The sequence below is a fragment of the Ruditapes philippinarum genome, unplaced genomic scaffold, assembly GCF_026571515.1.
Source record: "Ruditapes philippinarum isolate M1 unplaced genomic scaffold, ASM2657151v2 ctg2413_1_1_1_1, whole genome shotgun sequence".
NCBI lineage: Eukaryota > Metazoa > Mollusca > Bivalvia > Venerida > Veneridae > Ruditapes > Ruditapes philippinarum.
The window spans coordinates 88,093-112,116 of NW_026857187.1; the positions used below are offsets into that span (position 1 = coordinate 88,093).

Sequence of the window (24,024 nt, forward strand, 5' to 3'; positions counted from 1 at the left end):
CGTTAGTCTTGTGTTATTTTCCCACCTGCAGAGTTACTGGAAAATGATATTCGTGTGGTATGGTATTTTCCCACTCGCATAGTTACTTGAAAATGTTAGTTGTGTGTTATTTTCCCACTTGCGTAGTTACTGGAAAACCCTAGTCTTGTGTTATTTTCCCACCTGCATAGTTACTTGAAAATGTTAGTCGTGTGTTATTTTCCCACTTGCTTTAAAGTTACTGGAAAACGCTGGTCTTGTGTTATTTTCCCTCCTGCGTAGTAACTGGAAAATGTTAGTTGTGCGTTATTTTCCCACTTATGTAATTACTGGAGAACATACGTCTTTTGTTATTTTCCCTTCTGCGTAGTTACTTAATCATTAAATTACTAATCCTTAGTCTTGTGTCCAAGTTCTCAAAAGTATATAAAGCTATATATCTGCTGCAAAAAAGTTGTTTGAATTTCGAAAAAAGGAATATTTCTAAAATGCTTGTATGAAAGTAATATGGCAGTAAATTACCTTAAAAGTGAATTGAGCATGTGCAAAATCATTGCTAAATGAATAAAACCCAAATTGCTAAATGGATAAAACCCCACTCAAAATAGCAAAATAATATTTTATTCCAGAATATTTTAATCTAATTCATCTTTGTTAAATAACAGAGACATTCTATTTTTCAACTCTTTCCAGAACTGACCATAAGATTATGGAAACAACATAAATTGTGCTGTTGTCATAAATGTCATAAAATATAGCTTTAGGGCTAAATGTTTCAGAATACAAAAAGATAAGAAAAAAAGCTGAACAAACAGACCAACAATGCAACACAAGTGGCACATGTATTGACTTATATATTACAAGTGCAAACCCTGTGTACATATATATTGACCCATAACAACTTTATGATAGTATTAAGTTACCTATAATTTTGAAATTCTATACATGTAACTATTGCTCAATACTGTATAATTATTTTAGTGCTAGTGTTTGCATTCAAATGATTGGGAATCAGTATTACATTCAAGCGTATTTTGGAGTAAAGGTGGCTATCACTTGTACAGAAGTTCTTGATAATACAATATCAAGTCTGAATTTATGGCGGAATTGTGTCCTGCTTAGATCAACAAAAATTCGAGAAGTAGCATGAAAATCTATGTGTGTCTTTATATATAAACCACTCTAACAAATAAAAATCGAGGAGTTAAAAGACCAGTGGAAAACAGATTAACAAAAAGGAATGGTAAAGACAATACCAAAAGAAAGGTGAAAAGCTGTCGTTGTTATAATCAAATAGTTTCAAGTTTAACTAACACCGTGAGTCCCATTTCATGAAGAAAACAAGTGAAGTTTTATCAGAAAATCCAAAATTACATAGTCACAGATATTATTATGTAAATACTCTAGCTAAGCTTTTAGGCTTTTATGATGCTTTGTCATTTGAAGGCCACAGATTTTATTTGTCCTTTAAGAAAATTGAAAGCTTGGCATATCAGATCTTTAATTATAAAGTTGCCAGGAAGAACATCAATATTAGAACTGCCAGAACTATACATCAACAGAATGATGGTTTCTTATAATTTTATATCACTATATGTAAAAATAGTTTATTTTCATGAAAAAAAATATGCAAGATAAATTTGTGTTTTTAATGCAAACCTTGGATCTTAAATTCGATTATAATATCTTAAAATATTAATAAATCTAATCAATTATTTAAAACTGCAATAATGTGTATATCCATTTTTCTAACTGTGAGTGGGCGAGATATATCTGCCTTATGTTTAAATGAAACAGATATGGACCTTTCTGGTTTTTCATAGCGGAACATATAGCCACACCTTTTCCATTCATTGCTAGGTCAACTGATCACAAACAGTATCACAAACAAAACCATGTGTTCTTATGTGCAAACCAGGCCTACCAGTGGGATTTATAATCTCAGTGTAGCAATTGGATAACAAGTTAGCCAATTTACATAAAACTGTAAACACTGGAAAGGTCCATTGTGTGACTTTGTTTGTTAAATTATGGGAAAAAAACCAACTAATGTCTTTATCTAGATGTGTTTTTATCAGAGAAATGACTGTATTTCAATTATAATTCATTGAACCTACATAAATCTGAAGCAAAAAAAACCCCTCCAAATGTTATCTGAGACCAGGGTCTTTCAAATTTTATTAAAAAGACCCTGCTGAGACCATATTGCTCAAAAAGTGGTGATGAAAGTACCATAAAAGCAGTGTTTTGCTGTTAACCCATTACTTCAAAGACAATTAGCATGATTTGTGACAGGTTATAAATAATCCATTGTCAGTTTATCTGCACTGTGTGGATAACAGTGTATTGTGGTTTCATACAGCTCACAGTCCGATAGGTTACGGAATTTAGACAGTGCATAAACTAATTTCATAACGTGCTAAACTTACACGACACCTTAAAAAGGGGAATTTTGTTTCATTTTGTTTTGTTTTTAGTTTGGGAAATTTTAATTTATAAATCAGAGAGACTCAAGGCATGCAAATGCATTGACAACTATTGAAACGTAATCTTGTTTCTATTTTATTTTACAAAAGGGAATATTTTTCACCTCTATTTCCATTGCACAAAGCGTTAACAATAAATCAGATAAATGTTTTTTTTTGTTGTTGTTTTTTTTTTAATACAAATAAAATTAATTTCATGTGGTCAGGGCAAAAACATGACATCAGTTACTTACCTTATTATACCACAAATTTCTGAAAATGCGTGTGTTAATAACAATTAACAACTATTTACTTATTTTTGCAAACGATTCCTACTCCTTGTAAATTTAACTACAGGAGATTGACATTGAGACTATCAATAATTGAAAAATATATTAAGCAAATAATTAAAAAATAACGTCAGCACATGGAGTGCCAGACAAAATATTTTGTTGACGTTTGAGTAAATATTGCCAATTTTTTATTATACAATGCTTTGAATCAAAATATCAGCGGTTGTAAAAGGAATTATTTTGTATTGTGTATCCAAATTGCTAAACAAGATTGTTGACATTGATTTTTCACATGTGTAATTAGATAAAATGTGTATCGAGTGTGCAAAATGCGTTGCATTCCTTGTGTTTATTTAATGTATAGAGGGGTATATTTGCCGTTATTTTTTAATTATTTGCTTATAGAAGGTCAATTTCCTGTGATTTAACCCAAGATATGAAAAAAGGCAAAGCTTCTAAGCGAGCTCGATTTAATTTAAAAAATAATTGTTCATTTTTATTTTACATTTTCCGTTTCAAAATAGTCATTCGGCATTTTATACACTGCTTCCGTTCATGCTGGTTAAGGGCTGGCAAAATCAATTTTCCGTATTGCCCAGGTTGTCCCACAGCCAACGGACAAGTGAAAATTGTCAAGAATAATCTATGTAAATATCATACAGACAAGTTAAAAAATGCTTCACATAAAAACGGACAAGTAAGTCAAAATCAGATTTTGCCGGCCCTGCTGAGTGGTTCCCTGTCCTATTATAATTCCGATTTAAGTCATTAAGTGCGCAGAACACCAGTCTACGCTTCTGTTTTCAATCAGAATACTTCAGTTTTTATCCTTATCTTGTAATTTGAAAAGTTGCTATGTGTCAATTCACTACTTCAGACGAAAGTTTTCAAAACCATCATTATCTAGCAGGTACTGGTGTTACCGTAAAGCTCACTTTGTGAGCAGGCTAGCTAGAGCAGGCCCTCACTAATATGTTACGTTTGGCTTGTAAAGATTGCTATATAAAAGCAGAATTTGCGATTTGTGTGGTGAAAACAATCATAAATAACATATATAATGGTAATATATTATTTCAGAGCCAGTTATGAGTACAAGGGAACAGGGTGAGGTGTTGATAGATCAAAACAGGAATTTGTTAACACCAAATTGGAGGCAGTGCTCATCTTCAGCTTTCACAAGTAAGTAGCAGAGCGATGACCTTGTGGTTAACATTTCTGCCTCACAGTTAATTATTATAGGTTTAAGCCATTTCTGGGATCACAATCTTAATTAAGTTGATATACATGATATTAAAGTTTTAAACTAAGAAAGAAAACATCTGTACATGTATTTATTTTGGTTTTAATTATATTAGCAGTTTACTAACCAGTGTTCTGCAATAAAAAAAAAATTGACTTGATTAATTAATGACAGTGAATTGTTTTAGTGAGAATCTGTATTGTAATATTATCAATAATAAGCTGATTTTTGAAATTTATAAATAAATTAAATAACAAAAGTAGATAATTATAACACAAATTCAATTCTAGTCCTATTTTCATGTTTAATTTCAAAAACTGTCATCAAATTTGAAATTTACAAATGCTTTTCTTGTGCTATGTAAAAAGTATTTAAATATGGTTATTAAGTGCTTCTTTGGTTAGGTTAGATAACTTTCTCTGCTAGAGGAACTTGATACTAATCAAACATCAGTTCTTGTATTATAAGTGCAGTTTAGAATGTGATATATATTTGAAACAGGTGCAGATTATATGGCCCAGTCTGACAAGGTGTCTCATCATTTCCAGCAGATTCCAGCCAATGAAAATACTCAACAAAAGTTCAAAGTTCCTTCAATTAACGGCCTCCCAACTAATGCGGGAGATTCTGGTATGTATAAGTGATGATCTTAAAAGTTTTTTTCACTGCATGTATAACTTACTGTGTTGAATCTTTTCAACAATTAAAGTGTTTCAACACATGAACAAATGTATTTATTATGTCAAGTTTGCCTAATATTTAACATGAGGTAAAATTAAAACTTAAAATATACCAGGGACATAAGTGGCAACATGGCAGAGTGGTTTACAGACTGGTATTATCTAATGATTGCTAGCCACATGGGTTCAAACCTCTTCAGGAGCAAGTCGTTGTTTCCTTGAGCAAGACACTTAACACTCATTGCTCAGTACTGGCTGGTTTCAGGAATGGAGCCAAGAGTGTGTAGTGGGTAAACTTTGTAAACTATTGTATTTGATATTGAAAAACTTATGTATGGACTTGCTTCCTTTGCTTTATCTTGTGGATTGATATGTTTTTTGTCTGGTTTTTTTGTTGTTGCTTTTTTCAGTTTAATCTGATTTCTGGAACCTTTCAGTTTTTATATAATTACATGTTTAAAAGAAAAACAAAAGCTGTAACCAGACCTTTCAAATTGTTCAAAATGAATATTTTTAGTTTAATTTGTAATAATGACATACAATATACTGTACATATTTGTATGTATAAAGTATTACCTGGTAGGTCTAGTGATTTGATTGATCAGAGGCAATTAGAATCTATTATAAATAATGAGAAATTAATAGGATAAATTGTTTAAAGATATACAATACCCATCTTTGGGTTAGATACTTTTAATGCAGTGTTTATTGAAATCTAAGAAATTCATACTGAATATGTCTAATTTGAATAAATGAAATGCACAATTTATGTCTGGGAAGCTGCATTCTCTATATTACTGGTCAAGTTCATTTGGTCCTTTCCTGAAAAACACCATTGTCTAATTACACTATGTATTCATTTTGTGTTTAACTATAGTGTGTGCAGTTTAAAACCTAACATATCTTCTCTGTGTGTACCCAAGAGATTTTATTTTACATTTATAAAGAAAATTTATAGCAATTAACTCATTACTGTGTTATCAAATTTTGTAACACAATGCATGGTTTTTCTTAAAGGAGAACAGATGTTGACTAAGTTAAAGGAACACCCAACTGAGAATGCAGACAGAGAGAGTGTTAGTCCAAAGAAAATAGTTCCAAGTAATACAGGTATTTACTGCTACAGTCCTTATATATTTAACATATTTGTCTTTTATATTTTAACATTTTTCTCCATGGTGCATATAATGGTCTCATTGGCCTCCCGTGCATCAAAATATTTTACATCACAAAAATCGACTTGCATACATATTAGTATCTCAGTGAATTACTGAATACAAAATTTATAGGTCTCTGTTTGGTTGATAATAACATCTAAGGACATGAATGGTGGCATGTCTGGGGTCCGTTCTCTCAGTGCCTGAAAGGGCGGATGGACCCTCATTAAGCCTAGAAGACATACTTTATATTTTAGTCAAGTTTACCTTATTTATTAATCTGTAAGACTGAATGTAAAACAATAAACATGTAATACAAATGTCCTAAGTTTCATATCACAAGATCTATATTGAAAATCTAAAAAAAACTCCAATACAAAGTTAAATACATGTATAAACATGTATATCTGGATACTAAGACATGTGGCATTCTCACTGTGTTTCAGAGTTCTACAGTTAAAGATACTATAACTTAAATTTGTTATGGTTTTATATTATAAATACAATTTTTGTATCATAAGTATGATGCTCAAATGGAGATTGATTAAATTTGTAAGTTTCAAAAAGCATTATTTGTAAAGATATAATCAAATTTACATTTCATGTAAATAAAGGGGGGTAATTAGAAATTTATTTTTCGATAAAGTCTAAGCCAAATTTTTCAATAAGAAATGGATGCATATTTTTTAAGGATTACTAATAATACGTTTAAAACATTTGCAAGTACATATTTAACATAATCTTGGATGTTTGGAAAAATGATTTAGAAGAATAATTATATACATATATCAAATTTCACTGAAGTTTGATTACAATCTTAATTACAAAATACAGGATCTTTAACACCTTTGATGCTCTACTTATATATTTGGTATATTACAGAGGGACAAGGAGATGAGTTGATATGTGAGAATGATCCAGATGAGCAACAAGGTAAGGCCAAAACAATGATAGTTATGTCTCTCAATCTATGCACTTGATTTAAGTGCTGACCTTAGGGCTAGACTTTTATTTTTCTGCTTTTTCATAGTTAAACATTCTACTCACATCTACAGGTACATAAAATCACTAATTTCACATTGTAAATAATTTTATTCAACTTGTTCAATAGATCAGTATTGAACCTACACTCATTCGATATCCTCTATCTATTACATTCAGAGTTAGTAAGCAGGGAGACAATACAGAAGCGTGTATGTTTAGTGAAGTTGTATGCCTGGATCAAAGAGGAAATGTCGAAAACAGCTGCCAGATCTATAGCTAGTCATCTATACCAGAGTGAACATAAACTGTTGTCTCGATGTGACCATGAGAGTATATTACACTGTTCCTGGAGAAGAGAGGCTGTAGAACAGTTACTGAAAAAGGTACATGCATGTCACCTGTCCCCTGATTGTTATGTAATTATCCCCTGTCAAAGACAGAGGGAGCGGCATTTTGCCGAGTGGTAATGGTTGTTGACATCAAACCACTTTCATTCACCACTGCGGCAGGATCTTGGGATTCTTTCATGTGAGGATGCTTTAACTAGCTTAAGAAATGTGGATGGTTCTACTCAGGTGCCAGTTCATGTCTGAAATAACCCCTGAAGGGCACATAAGGTTTTCCTCCACCATTAAAGCTGGAAAGTGACAATATGACCTTATACTCTTGGTGCTAGGTAAAACCCAACAAAAAAAAGTAACTAGAGGGAAATAAACTTTGCATTGCCCCTTAGCTGACCGTCCACCTGTCTGTCCCGCATCTATCATGGAATTGAATAAAACATAAAATTTCAGAAATACGCACCAGCCCAACAGTAAAAATTGAATAGATATATACTGGAACTAGTATAAATTCCCAGTTTATTTGTGAAAATTGCAACAACAAAAAAAGAAACTACAGTCTACTCCACTTATAACGAGATCGATTTTAATGAGGTACCGCTTATAATGTACATTCTTTTGTGTCCCAGCCTTTTTCCTTCTATTTTCCTTTCATTTTACATCGTTTATAACGAGATCGGTTTTAGCGAGATATCGGTTACAACATACAAGTATTCGCCGTCCCTTGCGTATTTTTTCAGAATTTTAGTGAGGTCACTTATTGGCACTTTGTCTGCATCAGTTTAACAACTTGAGAAAAACAATGGTGACCAAAAAGAAAAGTCAATTAACATTAATGAAGAAATTAATTGAGCAATTAGTGATCAAATGTGTTAGCTTTGTTTTGTCAATACTCGTGGCTTAATTGTCCTTAAGGTGATGAAATGTCATGAAACAATTTTATTGAGTGATTAGCACAAAGGAAGCAGCTACTTTCTTGCAGTGTTATTCAGTGTTCGTGAGAAATACACTGCATGACTTTTAAAAACGAAATTTAAAATAAACATATTTATGAAAAATCACACGCGATTGGACTTTCATATGTTTTGTTTAAATTCTATGATTGCTAAATATAGTTATATACATGTATATTTAAATAAAACAAAAATGTCTGAACAAAGAGTTATCTCCCATTATGTACTCTTCAAAAAGGATGTACGCGAAAGCGAAGGTAGAAATAAGTGATGCTCGACGGTCTGGGATTTTTCAATTTGTTCTGTCCCAGTTATAACGAGACCCGGTAATAACGAGGAATCATGCGAAGTCCCGACGATCTCGTTGTATCCGTAGTGCACTGTAGTCTGTTTTGCTTGTAAATTTCAATGCTAATTTCTGTAATGCTTGTCCAAGGTTAATGACTTATTAATATCTACAGTATTTTATTTCAATCATCAAAATATACTGTAGTATGGCTTTTTATATTTATATGGACTGATGATATTATACTTGCGCCAATGTTTTACAAGAACAATTAAAGTTAAACTTAAAATTAAACTTGTAAAGAAAACAGCCTGGAAATAAGTTTATTTATAACAACAGGTTCTGATGGGACCAGCTGATATACATGAATTATTTATGAAAGCTTTGAAGGAACAAGAAGAGAGACATATAGCTGAGAAACTAGACAAGGAGACTGCCACTAACGAAGAAATCCAAGGTTTGTACTACACTATGTTAATATTCAAGAAGCAGTACAAGTGTGCAATTTTGGCAAGTTGCTTAACATTTTCTTGATTAGGAATTCTATATATAATTTTAAGTTGTTCAAATCCTTTCACCCTTTTCATAATATTAGTTAACTGATATAACTCAACATACATGTATTTAGAATCCAAAATACTTACTACTACAGAATCATTTTGATTCATGTTATTTTTGTTTAATTTGTTCAGTATCAGAAATGAATTAAATCTGACCAATAAAAAAAGGTTTTCAGTGAATGGTAAAATTGTCACTTTAAGATATTCAAGGTATTAATACCATTTTAAAGAAAATCCAAAAAGTCAGATACATATGAATCAACATTGTATTTCTCAAATGCAAATTTATAGGTTAACAATGTGATAGATCAACCCCCTCTGGATGACAAACGTTTTTGTTTTTGCTAAGACTCGATATTTATGTGATCTTTATGCGTTACACGGAGAATTTAGATTGTTGTATAGTCTTTAATTGAGGAAGAACTGATAGTGTTTCTGTAGAGGGTTGTTTTGCAGAGGTTGAACTGTCGTTACATAAGTATATTGATTAAATTTCAGTGTTCTCAGATCTTGAGTGGTCATCTCTCGGAAGATGTTTGAGACCAGATAGTAATCAGCCACGCCTGAAGTTTACTGACAGTGACCATCAAACACTCATGTATTACCTTAACAACAAAAACACCATAGACAACATAAATGACCATCTCTTATCCCGATTTATATTCAGTATTCGTGAACACACCAACATTAATCATTGCTGTATGGACTCGGAAAAACGTGTCAAAAAGTTAATTTTTACTATGAAGGTGTGTGCCGAACATATTTTCAAAGATTTCTGTGAGATTTTAAGTGCTATAGAAATGTCACATGTGATTGGGAAGCTAGAGAAAAGAAATCAAGGTCCTGTTACATGTAGACAGAGACAGAAAAGGAAGTCTACACCAACTGAAGGTATTTTTCCTACTGTCTTTTAAGATACTTGTAAGTTCTGAGATGACATTTTTTGAAATAACAGATTTTTTCAATTTTTTCAATTGACAAATGTGAAATATTTTGTTGTTAGATTCACAGGTTTCTTTTTGTTATAAGAATGTCAGATGTACTTCTCAAATTAATAAGATAATTATTCTGAAGTGTGGATTTCAATATTAACACAGGGAGGAACTGTTACACAGACTTAGCACCTCAAATGTTTCTTCGGCATATGCAAAGGTTTTTTGATAAAATCAGTTTTCCAGGAACTCCTTGACAATTATCAAAAGAACCCCTGACTAGTAATCAGAAGAACTCCATCGTCTGTGTAACAGTTCCTCCCCTGTGATTTAGTTGAAAAAAGGTTATGAAAGACTGTTTTAGATTATTTTCGTTAGCATTTTCCTTGATAAATTAATTCAAATTTAAATAAACATCCCTGTTGCTGTTATATATTTTAATTTTTTACTAGGAAATGATTCCGAGCCATCTACGTCATCATCATCAGCCAAACGTCAGTGTTTTAATTCTACAGTTGAGTGTCGTCTTGTCACATCCATGCAACGGTCTTCCTCAACATTACGTCTCCAAGCCCTCGATCAATTAGGTATCATTGTTTTTTGTCTTGTATATTTGTGATGTGAGAGACATCCAAATCAATTATGCGTTTATTATGCTTGTAATAACCTGTGCCTTCACAATTCATGAGAAATTTTAAGCATATTTACCTGTATATTCTTATTAGAAAATTTGAAAAGTTTAACAAACCTTTTAAAAACATTTGCTTTTTTTCTGAAGATAAACCACTTTGTTAAGTGGAAGTTTATATATTCCTTAGAAATAAGTTGGTTTAGAAAGGTACTCACTTTTCTAGGTGTTAAGATTAAGGAATTTTCTAAAGTTTGGTCAGTTACTTGGTCAAACATTTTATAAAAAAAAAATGTCACTGTAACGTTGTCATAATACTTGTCTTGGTCATGTTTTTCCAGTACAGAATTTATTTGATACAAATTTGTTTTAGGTTTTGATATTGAGAATGTAAATAAAGGGTCCATCGTCATCCAGCTTTGTTCGAAAGAGCCAGACTCCTGGCACAAACTGGAGGAGAATTGCAGAACTGGGAAGATAAAAGATTTTATACCAGTAGTATATAACAATGAAGCAGTTGAAGATTTGCTGGAAGAAGGAGAATATAGACTAAAGTTTACAATATATACACTACCAACACAGCCTGATAAACTAGGTAAAACAGTAATAGTAATCTAAGCATCTCTAGCTGTGTGGGTTCAAACCATGTTGCTAGAAAGCTGTTGTTTTTGGTAGTTTTTAGAATTTTGAATATGTTATAAAGGAAAGTCTCTTGATATTACCAATTTTTACTGTAAAGCAAAAAAATATATTTTAATCATTTGATCTGGATTGTGATTGGTTTTCATGATGTTTTATTGTTATTTAATTAGGCTGGTCCTTTTCCGAAATTGGTACTAGTTTATTAGTAAGCGTTATTATAGAACATTTATAATTTGTTTCAGAAGAGAAGAAAGTTATGTTCCATTTAGAAACAGATCAGGAAAAACAATGTAAAGGTATGAGAAGCAATTTTTACATACCATAAATTTGATAAAGGCAAGTAAATGCTTTCTCTGTGTATTTAAACCTTGTTTTTTGTCTCAACTTTTTCTACCAATGTGACCTGTTAGGACTAAGATCAGCCACCACATTCATGCCGTCTGATCATGGTGGGCACTATTCACTATTTAGCCAGTGCTTATATTGAATTTCTTTAAAAACGATGAACAGTTTTGTCTAGATTGAAAGATGGATAAGTCTAAGTAACTCATACCTGCACTTTAGTTAACTCACTGTGCATTTATGATTTAATTCTGTCACATTTTCAGCGAAAAGGTTTCCAAACTATGATACAAGTGTATGTAATTGTCATTATTTAAAAATTTAATTAAGATTTTTTATGAATATTCTACAGAAAAACAAGAGGAAGAGAAGAAAATGACTAATGGTCACCAAGAAAATCTGCTGGAAGAGTGTTCTGACCTCCTTTGTGAAGAGTTGGAAATTAATAAAGATCTTATCTCCTTATTGAAGAGTGAAAAACTTGTAGAAGATAACATTAAAGAGGAAATAGATAAGCAAGGTTCAAGATCAAAGAAAATTAGATTCTTGTTAAAGAAGATTGGATCTCATGGCATGAAAGGGTAGGTATTTGTTCAGTTAACACTTGTTGTTTTCTTCCGTTGCTTGATTTGTTATGTCATATTGAACTATTTGATGTTTTTCTGTTTAAAAAGATGGATTTTAGAATATTAGGTATTGGGTTTCATATAGAATCAAAGAAATTGGAAAATACACATTTTTGAAAATCTAAATTTAAGATTCAACAAAAAAAATGTAAGTAATAAGGTCACACATTCAGAATATCTTTACTTATGGAGAATAAGGTTATGAATTACATGTGTAAGTATACCAAAGTTGCATTTTTGTGTCGCCTCTACGGAGTAGTGGCGACATATAGGGATCACTTCTCCGTCGTCTGTCTGTCCGTCTGTCTGTCCGTCACAAAACTGGTCCGGACTACTCCTCATAAACTACTGGTGCAATTTCATCCAAACTTTACAGGAATGATCAGTACCAAGTCTAGTTGTGCATATTGTCAGCATTTTCCGGTTCAATGATTTTTGGCAGAGTTATGGCCCTTTAATAATTTTTAGTTTTAAAGTTTGTCCGGACTATTTCTCTTATACCACTAAAGCAATTTCAATGAAACTTTACAGGATTGATCTGTAGCTCAAGTCCTTGCGCATATTGCAAGGGTTTTCCGGTTGAATGATTTTTGGCCGAGTTATGGCCCTTTGATAAAAAAGGTGTATTTTTCTGTGTGTTGCCAGATACACAAAAGCTTGTCCGGACTACTCCTCATAAACTACTGGTGCAATTTCATCTAAACTTTACAGGAATGATCAGTACCAAGGGTAGTTGTGCATATTATCAACATTTTCCGGTTCAATGATTTTTGTCAGAGTTATGGCCCTTTAATAATTTTTATTTTTAAAGTTTGTCCGGACTACTTCTCTTATACCACTAAAGCAATTTCAATGAAACTTTACAGGATTGATCTGTAGCTCAAGTCCTTGCGCATATTGCACGGGTTTTCCGGTTGAATGATTTTTGGCTGAGTTATGGCCCTTTGATAAAAAGGTGTTTTTTCTGTGTGTTGCCAGATACGCAAAATCTTGTCCGGACTACTCCTCATAAACTACTGGTGCAATTTTATCCAAACTTTACAGGAATGATCAGTACCAAGTCTAGTTGTGCACTGTCCATCTGTCTGTCCGTCTGTCAAAAACTTTGTCCCAACATGAAATTGGCCATCATGAGGCGACACATGTGATTACTGATCGCTCTTGTTATTATTTTTTGTGCTTAAAATGTTAAAATCTGATGAAGAAGAGATAACTTAAAATAGTAAATGATTGTTCTGATGCAGATTTTATGTCAGTTTGAAATTAATCCTTAATATTATAAAAAAATAAACAAAAATATAGCTACAAACAGTTTAAAGCTTTGTCAGACTGGAGTGCAAAGGCTAATCACAGCATTCCAGAACGTTTAAACTCAATTTTGATCTTTAAGATCTTCTAGTTATCTTTACTATTGTTACATTTTTACTAGGTACAATGTATTGAAGGAATATATCAAAGAGGAGAATGAGGATCTGTATAAAGCTATGGTGACCAAGGAAGAGGTCAAGGTCATTGACAACAAGATGGATACTGCTGCCAAGGTTACTAAAAATAGACCAACCAATCACAGAGGAGTTTACAAAAAGGAGGTGTTCTTCACTGGCACAGTTGTTCTCATGGTGAAGAAACATGGTAGGCCTGTTAATTGTTCTAAAACATAGGTATTTTTCATACAATTTATGTTCATTTTCATTTATGGTCTACGGTTGAATAAAAACTGTATTCTCTTTTTGGTATATAGTAAATTTTCACCTTATTTTTGGTATTTGGTAAATTGTCTCCTTAAGTTTAATAATAACGGCATGGTATCTCTTTGTCACGAAAATAATTCTGGAGATAAGAGGTCAAGGTTGACATGACATATTGTCTTTCTATATTTATATATCTGTTCACTGTTATTGTAAGTTGTGATATACTTACTGTCTAACATGTTATAATTGTTAAAAAAAATTATGTTTTGGTAAAGGTTTTAATTTTGTGTATACATCTTGTTGTTGTTGTTGTCAATTCATACATAGACACACAAGCATATTTTCATATGTCAAATGAAATGCAGGCTTTGAACAGTACAGTACTATTAGTTTAGTTTAAATCTATGGGCACTATTGGCAATAAAAGATATATTTTAGATTGAACTTGACTAGCCAGCTTGTAAGTATAGTATTAAAAGATTCAATACTGTTATTTAGTAAGCTTAAGTATTACATTATTCAGGCCCCATATATTATAAATGGAAAGTTACATTTTTATGGAGAACAACTTCAAGTCAATTAATTTTCATGTATTGAGATGTCCAGCTACTTAGCTCAATAGTAAGAACATTAGATTAGTAATCCAGCGGTTGCAAACACGATCCTTGGGAGTTGTGACATTTAAATGTGACAGCTGATCTCGGTCATAGAGTGTAGCAAGTGAAGTTGTGCACCTTGGCTCTTGCATGTGGTTTAATTTAGTTAGAGTTATTGCCCTTGACTTAGTAAACATTTGCAATTTTCAACTTGTGTCGCACATAGCCTAAAAAATGTTTGACCTAAAGTCATGAAACTTTACAGAAATGTTGGTCAGCATGTGCAGTTGTACACCTGGGGTTTGCTTGTGGATATATTCAGTATTTGTAGAGTTATTGCCCTTTACTTAGTGAAAATTTGCAATTTTCTACTGATTTAGAAGTCATGTGGAATTATTTCATTTTTGTAGTTGTTCACTTGTAGAGAAATAGGTAATTACAGGTTAGTTATCCGGGAAAGCTGCCAAGATATGATTAAAACATGTGTTAAATATTGACTTAAATCCAACCAAACAAAACACATGTTGTTAAGCATAAGGGTAAAAGAACATGATTGTTACACTTGTGTTTGTCTTTGCAGTGATAGGTAAACAGAAAGGAAGTAAAAGTTCTACGGAGATGGAAATAACATGCCCGGAGATACTTGATCCAGTTTGTTACTTTGCTGAGACAGGTTTGTTGTAATTGATATCATAACGTTATTGAAAACTAAAGATATCTGTCCAAGGTCTTAAATTCTTAACCCTTAAGCTGTTGGAACTGAAAATCATTAGACTTTGCCACCAGTATAGAGCCTGGTTAGACTTAATGGAGTTGGCTGTGGCTGACCAACTTCAATTTTTATTCTTGATTCTTGATATCCCCAAAATGGATAATGGAACGTTCCAAGAATAGAATTTGACATGTCCATTTCTAAAATTCAGTAGGTTAAGGGTCAAATCATGCATGTACATAAACATCTTTAAGATCTGACCGTCTGCTGAACTAACTTGCAGAGTAAATTATCTTTAAGAGATTTAAAAAAAAATCAGATTTAAATGAATAAAGGACTTAGTAAATGCATACAATTCCCAATAGTATGATAAATGTTCTGTAAAAATCAGTTAAAACAAATGAGAATACATATTTATTGTTTTTTTTGCATGCAATTTCTTTTTAACTGTAAAGCATAGGTTAATCAGCATTTTGAAAATAAGTTTTGGCCAAACAAAATTGTTTTTAAGTACAGGAATCGAAATAGATATTTGTTTTATAAATTAGCTAAAAATAACTTTGATAATTTTGACTATTTTCAGGTAAGGAGAATGAGAATAAATCAGGGGAGGTAACTTTAGTTCTGGAGGAAGCATGGAGTCTGGTTGGAGCAAATCAGCCTGCTAAAAGAGGTGAGGATTTTAAAAAGATATTGTCATCTTTATGGACTTAAATCATGTTAACATATTTCATAGATGTTTGCTAACTAGAAAACTGCTGTTGAAGCCCCCACTTAAAATTTGAACTTTATAAGATATACATAAGCATGTAAATATGCCACTGTGAAAGGCAGCTTTGATTTGGAGCATCAGTGACACATTTTTATTTGTTGCTAATTTATGAGTTTGCCATTTGTGAAAAAATGAATAATTCAATAATGTTGCAAGATGTGTCACCTAAGGTCTTCCTTCACTAGTAAAGCTGCCAAATGACATCCACAGTGAAGTGTTTATTTAATCTAAAAAAATTAAACATTTTGAAAATGTTATTTATGATTTTATGCATTTTTATCAAAAAGTTTTAAAATAATTTGAGATATTCTTGGTTCTTATTGAGATTTAAGTTAACTTATTATTTTCTCTTTTTTCTCCCAGAAATCCTAGTGGGTAAGAGGAAACAGCCAAAGGGTTCAGGTATTAGTTTTAACATTTTTTAAAAGCTATGGATATTGTCGTTTTGAATAATTATTCTTTTTCTGAGATAAAAAATACTGTGATTAATATGTTAATTTGCTTTCTGGTAACATATCATTGCAGAAACAGTTCACACTTCTCTTAGAAGAGAATATTTCTGCCTGTTTCCTAATGAATGTGTGTTGAACTTAGTTTTGCATTGACAGTTTTTTGTATACCATCCTCTATTACTATAAAAACAACATCTGACAATTATGTCAAGGAATAAATTCATTGGCAAAGTGGTCTAGAGCATTATGTTTATTTGATTTTAAGCTGGTGTTCACAAGTTTAAATCTCATGTGGACAAGATTGAACCTTATGTGGGGAAGTTTGAATCGCATGTTGGGAAGTTTTAATCTCATGTAGGGAAGGATTTCTTTTATAATGCATTTTTGTGTTACAGATTTGAAATAATCAAAACACATGTCAAAATACAAAGATGCATGTATGCAACCAGTAAATAATAATTGATTAGTAGTATTAATATTTATGTGTTATATGGATTTTATCTTGCAGCATCTAGCAGTAAAAGGGTACATAGTGTGTTAGAAGAGACAGATTCTGAGGTTGAAGACACGCCTGATTGTGAAGTGGAAACACCAGACACTGACTGTAAGCAATTAATCATAGACTTGTTATTTTCTTTTCTACTTTTTGTATCACAGCATGCTGTTGGTCAGCAGATCCCTTATAACTTTTGTACTTTTTCATTTACTTTTTCCCCTGCACTGCATCTTGTAGGCTATTTGCTTTGTGTTATTTTGGTTTTGTTTCATTTGTGCATCTGATTGTTTTTCATATTCTAAATGCTTTGCTGAAGAACTCACTGTAAAAGCCATTCAAATATTCTTAGTAAATCTAATTGATTCTATCAGTGCACCTGCTCTTGTCTTACAGACAAGCTTGACTTTCACCATATAACCTAGCTGTATGTTCTATATTGATTATTTGAAATTTGATCAATTAAAATAACTGAATTTAACTTTACATGCTGTATAATAGATTAAAATTGCAACAAATTTCTTTTTGACCATGTTTTTCATATAGACATATCTTTTCATTCATTGCTTATTGTTGAATATGCAAGTTGTATTTGTATGTACATCACTAACTTTATAAATTTCATAATATTTCTTTATTATCTCATTATATGATTGCTTTAAGGTTGTCGTACTGCAATGCTTTCCGCCAAAAAAAATCCAACTTTGGCCAATTTTGTAGCATTTCCGTTATTTACGGAACATTTTTTCAAAATCTTCGGCATTAGATTATTTACAATGGCCATAAGATTATTTACAATCACTCGTCCTTTATCGCTATGTACTAAATTCCAGTTATAAATGATAAAAATTTGATTGATAACCAATGATCCTGGAAAAGTCTGTTTTTTATGATTAAGACCGATGTTAGAATTTTTTTGGCGGGAAAACATTATATTAAGACTACCTTAAATATGTCATATCTCTGTTTTCTTTGCATATGTAGTGTTTCTTTCTATCTATTTTCAGACCAGGCCATTTTAGATAGCTTGGTAATACAAACACGTTTTCAAAGGCAGTTTAGTTGTTTTCTTGTTTCAAATTATTTTTGTTTTCCAGTTGGTTTTAGTTTAAAACTTGCAAAATGGTATTTGCACTTAGAATAGAATGTTTCAATTTAGAATGTTTTATTTATTTGTTTACCTGTGTTAATACAATGAATGTAATTGTTTTAGGGTCTGTTTTTTCCCTGTAGGGATCATACACTCCAATCACAACGGCTCATACAATAGGGTTTTGAATATAGCACAGTAGCTGCCCAAGTCTCTGTATCTCACTTTCTTATTTACTTGTTACTTGGATCATTGCGAATTCTAGGTGTCTTTGGGCAGCACACTTCTAATTTCTAGCCTATAATAAATCAGATACATCATTTAACCTTTAACCCCTGCCTGGCCAGAAAGTGATAAGCCTTTACCACCAGTATAGAGTCAGGCCAACCTGCACATTTGTACAGTCTGACCATGCTGATGGCAGTTATTTTAATTAAGAAATAATATTTCCCAAACAGTGATTTTAATGAGCGAAAAAATTTGGAGTTTGGATGCAAGGAATTATATCACAAGGGTGCAGACCAAGTAATATGATTATATACATCCGAACGACAATCAGTGATTTTATCAAGGGATAAAATCACCGATTTGGTTAATTATTTTGATTCTAACACAAGATCAACAAATAAATACCTGATATTAAGCTAAATTACACCTAATTTGTTTCCATATTTATTTCATCATATTTTTAGTGGTTACATCACGTGTATAATAATTACATCGCATGTCTTAATATAGAACGTTAAACAGTGATTTTATTGCATAAGAACATAGACTGTTCAATAGGGAAAAATGCGGGTGGTGTTAGAATTTTGTATTTTGATATTGAAAAACCAAAAACTTTTGACTGTTTTCCACATTTAAAAAAAACAACAGGTAAATCCATTACACAAATTCAGTAGGTTAAGTGCCAGGCAAATTATTGCCAATTTTAAATATTAAATTTATATCCTATTTTACAAGCGATCTGACTTGCTGATGAATAACTACAGTATTTCTATAGATTTGAATCATGCTGTTTACTTAACAGGCTATCATATAAAATGTGATCAGGCTTACCTACTGGGCAGCTTCATGTTAGGAGCTATCTTTAGGTCTATGGCTCTACCAAAGTACCAAACTTGTCAGATAAGTGTGAGTTAGGGCATCTTTGATCTTTGAACAGCACTACAGCTTGTATTTGAAAAGAATAACTGGCATTAATCAGTTAACACTTTTTATGAAAAAAGAACTCTAATACAAATGCTTGAATTTTGATGATGTTCATGTGTTATCATATTATTGCCTTTAATAATAATTAATACTTAATGCTTACAATAAGCATAGTTGTATTTTTGATTTTCAAGCTTTTAAATTTCTTTTTGCAATTTGTAGTGGTAGAAATGAACCACAATAAGAAATGATACTACATGTATATATTTCTCAAATCATTTGCCCCTCATTGCACTGTATTCAAAATAAAGTCATGGACTTTAGATTCACTCATCCAGCTAGCTTTTAATACAGGAGGTTGATGCTTCTTTCCTTTACCACCTTTACTGGCAGAGGAAGACCTCAGGTGCCCATTTAGTGCATTATTTCCACAAGTAAAGCTGGAATGTCACTTATAATCTTTACAGTATCAGTGTGTCTTAGAATTCAACAAAACATACTATATATTTAAATTTTGGAAGATAACATTGTTAACTCTGTTCTACTATTTCATTCCAGTAAAAGATAAGTCAAAGTCACCTTCCAAGTCAGAGAAAGGCGAGGCTAAAACATCAGTGGAAGAAACAGAATCATCCCAGAAGAAGGGTAAAGAAGGAAAGAAAACTTGACATTTGTGTTTTGACATTATCTCATCAGTATCATTTACCATGTTGTATATATAGGGCACAGTTTTTTCAAGTTAAATGTAGTTTCCAGGTTTCAATAATTAAGCTGCAATATGTTAAGTTGTTAAAAGAATTGCTTACTAGGTGAAATGTGTTCTTGATTTGTTTCTTTTTTTAAGTAATATTTTAAATGTATATTATTTCAAAAATGGGATCATATAAAGGGAGTGTCCATTGTTGGCGAGTGTTGTCCAATTTTGTCCAGAGCTCATTTTCTTACATCATTGAGTATTCCTAAAAAAATGTTACAAATACTGTTATTAGATCTAGTTTCACATCCATGAACCAGTTTGAAGCTAAAGGTCACACTTACAATGTAAAGAATAACAATGATTAAGGTTAGGCTGTAATATAAGTTTAAATACTCTCTTATAGTTATAAACACATTATGATATTGTGAAACAAGAATACATAAAAATGTACTGATCAGTTCATTAAGTTAATAAAAAATAATTATTAGATATCATAAGGGTATTATTGTTTGATGGTTAAGTTGCTCAAAGGAAAGTAAATTTTTGGTGATAGCATTAATAATTTTTTAGGGAGGGAAAATATACATTAAAGTTGAGCTTATTGTTGATTTTCAGATAATTATAATGAAAATGTCTGGTTTGTGAGAAATCATAATCATTGTTTGGTGTGTTGTATTTGATACTGTTTCTTAGAATTTGATAAAAATGTTTGTTTTTGTATTGAACTTTTAACAACTTTTTGTTAGTGATTAGTGTTATTATATTTGTTAAGCTTTACATGTCTTTAGATGAATACAATTTGTAAAACAACTTTGATCATGTGTTTTATGTTTAAGCAGAGACATAGATAATAGAGGTAGATAACTTCCTAGCCAGTTAAGATATCATGCATGCTTGCTAAACTTAAAACTTGTGGCAAGGAAAACAAATTAACGAGGTATAAAAATGCAGTAAATTATACATTTTCTGAAAGCTTATACATTAATTGTGTATATGGTTGAAGGTAAAACATTTAAAGTTCCCATTTAGATAAAAGAAACATTATTTTTTTGAAGAAAACTATTTATTTACTTTTGTTACATTACTATGCATATGACAAAAAACTGATCTCAGTCGGTATGTTCTGCTACATTATTTCAAGTGAAAGGCATAGAAAGCTATCAGTATTTTAACATGCAGCAATAAATACAAGTTTTTACTTTCAAATGGTGTATAATGTAAAAGGATCAAGTCTACATCCATTAAGTTTTAATTGCTACAACATGCCTAATTTTTCACATTTTGATAGGCATGAGGGTGATATTTCAATGGAGTATAATATAGGAGCTTCTTATGTCTGTTATCTATGTCTCTGGTTTTAGTATACACTTTACTTATTTCAATGAGGCATGAATGCTACTATAATGTTGTTGTTTTTTTTAATTGTAAATAACATGTCTTTTTCTAGTTGTTAATCATAGAGGTAGAAAGTGTTTTCAAATAATATAGATCTGGAGAGAGAGAAAAGGAATTTTATAGAAATTCTTATTAAAGTGCTTGTTAGCTGTTTTGATTATATCTGATCTGAAATAGAGGGATAGAGTTGAGAAAAGGAGTAAATTACATGGTATTATCTGAACCTGATTGATTTGCTATATTTAGATATTTAAGGAATGAACATAATAATACATGTAGATACACTAAGGAAATCAGAAAACGTGGGGCTTTTCACATCTAAGCCAGGGATACAAACAAACTTCTTACAACTTGGTAAATTGATTGATAGAAGGCTCTTTGGTTGATCCCTCAATTGTGAAGGTAGTGCAGTGTGAAACTATGACAGTCAAGGTTTGGTTGTACCCTACAATTAGATGAAGGAAAAATCCACATTTGCTGGTAAAATCTATTATTGTTGCACTATGTTTAATAGACATTTAACATTAAATTTGATGGTAATTGTTAAGGCATTAATAATTGTTTGTTAATTGTATATGAAAAAGTTGACATTGCAATGGCTTAAAATATCTATAACCTGCTTGTGGCAACTGACCCTTAGTAATCTATGCTTTCAGTGTAGACCAAGATCAACCTGCACATCACTGCAGTTTTATCATAGTTTGCACTGTTTGCTATCTAATCAGTACATTTTTTTGAAATTTTCCCTATATTTGATGGATGGTTTTGTCCAGATTGAAAGACGGACAAGTCCATTTACGCTATTTAGTGTGATTAGGGTTAAGATTGTGTATTCTATTTTACACACAGTTTTCATGTTACATCTAAACATATATACTAAGCTTAGCTTTGTAAATTTGCAAAGGTCATATTCTCAACTTGTATTAGTAATTTTAAAGTCCAGACTTATGTGTTCAACTTTTAGTTTTCTTTAGCAATTTTACGGGTTTTTCTTTTTTTCATCATTTGATTTTCACATTTATTTAAATGATTCACCATCTCATATTTATAGCCATACTCATCATTATTTTCAGTTTAGTTCTTTACATTCCCTTGTATTAACAATTTATCAGATTACACCCAAAGCAAGTAAGACGCTAAAATCAGTGACAATGACTATAGCTAGTCATGGAGACATTCATTACAGTAACAAACAATGTGATGGACCAATATTACCAGTATTTGAGCTGATTATTTTTTGTATTTTTCAAGATAATTATATTACAGACTTTGTTTTCTTGCATAACAGACAGAAATATCTAGCTCTCGGGTAACTGTTTAGTAAAAACTCGGCAGAGCCTTGTTCCCGCCGAAAACAAGTGCCCTCGAGCTAGATATTCCTGTCTGTACCGGCAGCCGGTGTAAGATTCTTATTATATATTATTTTCATTATAAAATTTAAATTACTACAACACTTTTATAATGAACATTTTTTGTAAACAGGATCCATATATTACTTGTTTATGTTGTAGTCACACCGTTCTAATAATTTAGAATATCTGAATTCGATGAAATTCTTTAAAGTTCTTGATATACAATGTATTTCCAACCTTTATTGAGCAGTTAATTCATAACAGGGTCTATGCAGATTTGTAGAAGTTTTCAGATTCTTGCTAAGTTTCTATGTGGTATTGTCCAACAAATTCAATCTAGAAATAAATATAAACGCTAAGTTATTTTTGTGCCATGGGTTTTCCAAGAGTTTAGAATTTATCTAAATTGTATATACAATGTATAACAGCTTGGTGTACAGTGGAGCAGATTTTGTTAAAGCACACTCGTTCTTTATAGGAAAGATAGATCATTAAGCAATATAAACTCGTTTGTCTAAATTACAAACGTTATTGTTTATGAATAAAGAAATTATGCATGTGCGTTTATTGGAAGGGCGCAAATGAAAGGAGCAAATTTCATATTAATTAATCTAAAATGTAAATAATTGGAAGTTAATAGTGTCTCTATCGTGTGTTATGCATAGTTTTTATGTTTAGATATTTTGTTTCAAATGAACTTTCCTTAGGGTATGTTCTTGCCGGTGAAGGTTAATGTTTTGATAGTATATAATAGAATGATGTTAAAGGAACTTGAATTACATGTAACACTGAATTGTTTTCGCTTTTGATATTGTTTTACTTCTGAATAAAACCATGCACTTCTAAATTTGTATCTGTATTTATTTCTTTATTAATCTATATTAGAATCCTCTAGTACTGTTTGACAGAATAGTTTGACAGAATAATCCCTGATAGCGAGGTTTGTTGTCTGAAACTTATTTAATTTGTTATACATGTACATGTAGTTCGGTTTGATAGTCCTGTTTGTTGGAAATAATTAGTACTAGTGTCAATTTGTCGAGTCATCGATGTCTGTACTAAGCGACAGACACCGTTACCTTTACGCCACCTCTCAATGCTTGACATTGTTATCACCAGTAAGGTATCTTATGTAACATTGATGGAGCCTCTTTGGCGGAGACGGGAGAAATCGCCGCTGCTTATCACTGCTTTCGGTTCCAAAGTCCATCGGTGATTTGATTCTTTCTTGTGAGGAAGATATCCAGCAAGCTTACGACAAATCGGTAGTTCTACTTAGGTGACCGATCATGCCTGAAATAATACACAAATGGGACACCTTGGGTCATCCTCCACCAATAAAGTTGCCATGTCGCCATATGACATTTGCAATCATTCTCAGTGTGACTTCAAATCTAATAAAACAACCATGTTACCTTGGTACTTCCACTCAACGGTTTAGCCACCTACCACTCGAATTCCGCCAAGGACTGTCAAGCTTAATTCTACACAGGTGCCAGCTTAAGCATAAAATA

General features: G+C 31.8%; 1 protein-coding gene across 3 annotated transcripts; it reads left to right on the forward strand.

Annotated features, from left to right (window-relative positions):
- The first annotated feature begins 2,437 nt into the window (after nucleotides 1-2,437).
- On the forward strand, nucleotides 2,438-23,363 carry LOC132749032 (uncharacterized). Of its 3 annotated transcripts, XM_060738704.1 has the most exons (19): nucleotides 2,445-2,524; nucleotides 3,815-3,916; nucleotides 4,479-4,607; nucleotides 5,675-5,767; nucleotides 6,697-6,747; nucleotides 6,976-7,181; nucleotides 8,718-8,835; nucleotides 9,437-9,829; nucleotides 10,323-10,457; nucleotides 10,872-11,093; nucleotides 11,383-11,436; nucleotides 11,835-12,063; nucleotides 13,538-13,740; nucleotides 14,976-15,068; nucleotides 15,691-15,780; nucleotides 16,243-16,281; nucleotides 16,840-16,935; nucleotides 17,832-17,854; nucleotides 19,625-19,759. In XM_060738704.1, exons 2-19 carry the CDS (start codon nucleotides 3,823-3,825, stop codon nucleotides 19,625-19,627), a joined length of 2,271 nt encoding a protein of 756 aa, XP_060594687.1. In that variant the 5' UTR covers nucleotides 2,445-2,524; nucleotides 3,815-3,822; the 3' UTR covers nucleotides 19,628-19,759. The 3 variants fall into 3 exon arrangements, with proteins under 3 accessions (XP_060594685.1, XP_060594687.1, XP_060594686.1); XM_060738702.1 differs by lacking the exon at nucleotides 17,832-17,854 and having other exon boundaries at nucleotides 2,438-2,524; nucleotides 19,625-23,363; XM_060738703.1 differs by lacking the exon at nucleotides 17,832-17,854 and having other exon boundaries at nucleotides 11,386-11,436; nucleotides 19,625-23,363.
- The last annotated feature ends 661 nt before the right edge of the window (nucleotides 23,364-24,024 follow it).